The 3862-nt window shown below is 35.7% G+C and overlaps 1 protein-coding gene and 1 non-coding gene across 2 annotated transcripts; one reads left to right on the top strand and one right to left on the bottom strand.

Annotated features, from left to right (window-relative positions):
- Positions 1-943: 943 nt before the first annotated feature.
- On the bottom strand, positions 944-1046 carry LOC145065073 (U6 spliceosomal RNA). The gene has a single exon (XR_013688225.1). It is a non-coding gene; the product is annotated as a U6 spliceosomal RNA (small nuclear RNA).
- Positions 1047-2427: 1381 nt separating this feature from the next.
- Positions 2428-3564, top strand: LOC145064944 (StAR lipid transfer-like protein). Its single transcript, XM_079012304.1, has 2 exons — positions 2428-2757; positions 3303-3564. Exons 1-2 carry the CDS (start codon positions 2443-2445, stop codon positions 3366-3368), a joined length of 381 nt encoding a protein of 126 aa, XP_078868430.1. The 5' UTR covers positions 2428-2442; the 3' UTR covers positions 3369-3564.
- The last annotated feature ends 298 nt before the right edge of the window (positions 3565-3862 follow it).

Genomic DNA, 3862 nt, shown 5'->3' with positions numbered 1-3862 from the left:
TATGGGATAATGACTTAGGAGGGTAATTAGGTTTCCAGTTTGTCCGTATTAGGTCACTAAGGTTTTTTTGTGCGTATTAGACAAATATGGTTGTTATTACCGTTTATAAATAGTCATTTTTACCCGTTTCTTCCTGTTTAACCGGTAAAAAGGACTATTTCTAAACAGTAATACAAACCATATTGGTCTAATACGCACAAAAAAAACCTTAGTGACCTAATACGGACAAACTGGAAACCTAATTACCCTCCTAAGTCATTAACCCTAATTATTTAGAAAACATGCTTACTAATCAATGTGACTAACTTGTTTGACTGAAAATAGTTGCTTCCATTTAAACTTATCACAGAACCCTTCCAGAATTTCCAAGTCCAGAAACTCATATGATTGATGATCTTCATTACATAAATATGCAACATTTTATCAATAACTTCTTTTTTGTCATTTAAATGTTTACATGAATACATCCATATGTACAAAAACAATCTCACTTTGATACCTCTCATCAATGTCTACATTTGATAACGAATGGAAATGTAAAACCAACAGGGACTTGCAAAGGATGTCTATTATCAATTATTATATAAACAACAAAACCACAACATGAACTAAGAAACCGAAGTTGCAAAATGAATAAAAAAAATCAGCATATAAACAAACGCATACAAACTATATACAACACATAAAGTTTATAAAGCATGATACTAAATGACAAGAAAAGTAAAAAACTTAAAGAAGACTTTATAGAAAGAAAGATCACCTTTACTTACCACAAATGGTTGAAGACATCAACAAGAATCTGACCATGGAATCCATATGTTGTCTGATCATGACTTCAGTAGTTCGAAGTAGTTCATCGACTGAAACATAAGAATTGCAATTGAACTCTATTAGAATTTGAAAAGGGAATTAGGGTTTCAGAGAAGACGATGAAGGGTTTAAAATTTTTTTGGACCATTTCTCTATTTGTGCATGTCATCCTTACGCAGTGGCCATGCAAATCTTCTCTGTATTGTTCCAATTTTATCAAATGTCCCCGAAGAAACGACTATAGATGAAGAGTTTCGCCATATAGAGGAGTAGCAGGTTCTTCTTTTGGTCGATATGGGACGACACGAGTTCTAAACGAACTACTTTATTGTTGATGGTCATATATTCTCAATGTCTTTAAAATTAGGGTTAATGACTTAGGAGGGTAATTAGGTTTCTAGTTTGTCCGTATTAGGTCACTAAGGTTTTTTTGTGCGTATTAGACCAATATCGTTGTTATTACCGTTTAGAATAGTCTTTTTTACCGGTTAAACATAAAGAAACCGGTAAAAAGGACTATTTCTAAATGGTAATAACAACTATATTGGTCTAATACACACAAAAAAACCCTTAGTGACCTAATACGGCTGGAAACCTAATTACCCTCCTAAGTCATTATCCTCAAAACTATTTCTAACCTGCTCAAAACTGTTATTTCCGTCTTATTTATTAGTCTGAGGGTAACCATTGGCATATATACACAACTAATACCATTTTTTTTTCTGGATACTTACAAAAAGTTAATGAGAATCTAAATATAGATTTATAATTTTGTGTCAAATTTCCAAAGTTTTTATCTGTTTTTGGATTATTCTTTAACTAATTTCGTACAAAAGATAATTAGAACGAAATTTAATTTAAAGGCGATAAATAAACACGATCCAGTGTCGGTGTAGACGTGACTGCAAATTTCATCAACAATCACATAACTGAAGTAACCGAAGTAGGGATGAGCATCGGAACCGGATACCCGCTTTTGGAACCGGAACCGTCTCGGAACTGCCGGTTTTGGAACTGAAACCGCGTTAAGCGGTTCTGGTTCCGGTTCCTAAAGTTATGGAACCGCCTTAAGCGGTTTCGGTTCCGGTTTTCGTTTTTTCGGAACCGCTACCCGCTGGGTATCCGCTGTAACCGGTTTATATATATATATATATATATATATATATATATATATATATATATATATATATATATATATATATATAATTTCATGTAAATGTGTGTTACTTAGACCAGTTTAGAATATATTGGTCCGATTTTGTCCGTCTTTGGTCAGAATTGATTTGATTTGGATCGAACTAAATTACGGTTTTATCGAAAAAAGTTAACAAAATTAATGCGACCGGGTTACCCGCTCCCGGAATCGGCGGAACCGCCGGTTCCGGGACTGGTTCCAAACATTTAAAAACTGCCTAGAGCGGTTTCGGTTCCGATTCTAACTTTCTAGAAACCGCCGGTTCCGGTTCTGGTTCTCGCCAAATGAGGCGGGTACCCGCCTACGCTCATTGCTAAACCGAAGTGTAAGTAAAACCCATCAAATTTGTACCGGTGGTTTCTTGCTGCCCTTATCTTTTGAGAAACGATATATTCAGTCCTTGGAGTCGTATCATTTGTAGTTTAGTCCCTTGTTGTATGTCGTTTGCCAACATCGGTATCACAAAAACCTCGAACAAAAAGAAAGTTGCACTCTGTAATTTACTTGCCAAGATCCGCGGCAAGGAAATGGAGGAAGGGACTAACAGTAACACCGGTGGTGGATCAAGTGGCTACTGGTGGTGGGTCGCCGCCAGCGGCGTCCAAGTGGCTTGGGGCATATACTCCTTCCGCAAAGGCTACTCCGGCGACTCACGACTCATGCCCCTCAAAGCTTTTGGCGTAGCTTCTCTCTTCGTCGGCGCCACAGCAACCGCCACTGTCGGAACCTTTAGTGCCTCCGGCATCCACTCGGTACACCTTCTTCTCTTCAATTACGGTGAATCGTAAGATCTTTTGCAAAATAATTGGTAGGTTTTAGGTCATAGTTTTCGCCCAATTTGTAGGTATGAAAGATAATATGGGCATAATCTTAAAAAATTGAATCAGAGTGATTCTCTATGAAATTCGTAACTGAATTAGGTCAGATTTCTGAGGCAATTTGAATCATTATCCATGATCATCTCATTTCATTTCTTCAAGTAAATTTCTTGATTATGATTTATGCATATGTATAAACGTCAACATTGGAATCAAATTGAACCCTGCATTTGAAACATAGCACTGTAATTTGGTCTTACATTTCTTCTATGTGTTTGTGTCCATGGATTGATTCTTATCGAAAATATGTTTGTAGTATGAATTATGAAAAGCTCTTGATAGGAATTTATATGAATTGTAACTTACTAGTATTTATAAGCATGGGGATTAGTCTTATGGTAGTTACAGTTCTTGCTAAATCTATATTTAAGCTGTTCTATCTGTATTAAATAAAAAAGAAATTGGTTTTCATAATGTAGGTGAAGGATGCCATGGAACTTGGGGCAAATATAAGGTCCGGGCTTGGAGTCAAGGGCAGGGGATAAATCAAGTGATCTCTTAAATCATTTTGCTCGATATATACATTTTTGGTTACTCAAAACCAGATAGATAACAGATAACAGATAACAAATAACTGATAATCTCTCCGATGTGGTGTAGGTTTTGGATATTGTTACGGGGTTGTAGGTCTTGATTTTGATTTTGATGGTAATCCATGAGCTATGGATATTGCTTCTTGAATTGTTGCTGAGATTAGAGTTGCTCAATTTTTGTGTCTATTTGTTATATTCCATTTTGGGTCAGTTATGATCTTTCATTTATCCTTGCATTGAGTATAAGGTGTTTACAAATTGAAAATGACAAATAGGGGACGTAAAAGGTAAAATGAAAGCAAGACCATAATTGTTTACACATGCAATGAGAAGAAAACTAGTATTATTTAATGCCTTTAACATTACAATCAAGGATCATTTTTGCAGCACGGTTATAATTTAGGACAGTAAAACAATTAAAAACAAGTGATAATCATCGCCCCGAG

The sequence above is a fragment of the Lactuca serriola genome, chromosome 7 (genome assembly GCF_051521515.1).
Source record: "Lactuca serriola cultivar US96UC23 chromosome 7, Lser_US96UC23_V15, whole genome shotgun sequence".
NCBI lineage: Eukaryota > Viridiplantae > Streptophyta > Magnoliopsida > Asterales > Asteraceae > Lactuca > Lactuca serriola.
Note: the sequence above shows the minus strand (reverse complement) of the source record. Positions and strands in the feature narration are given on the sequence as shown.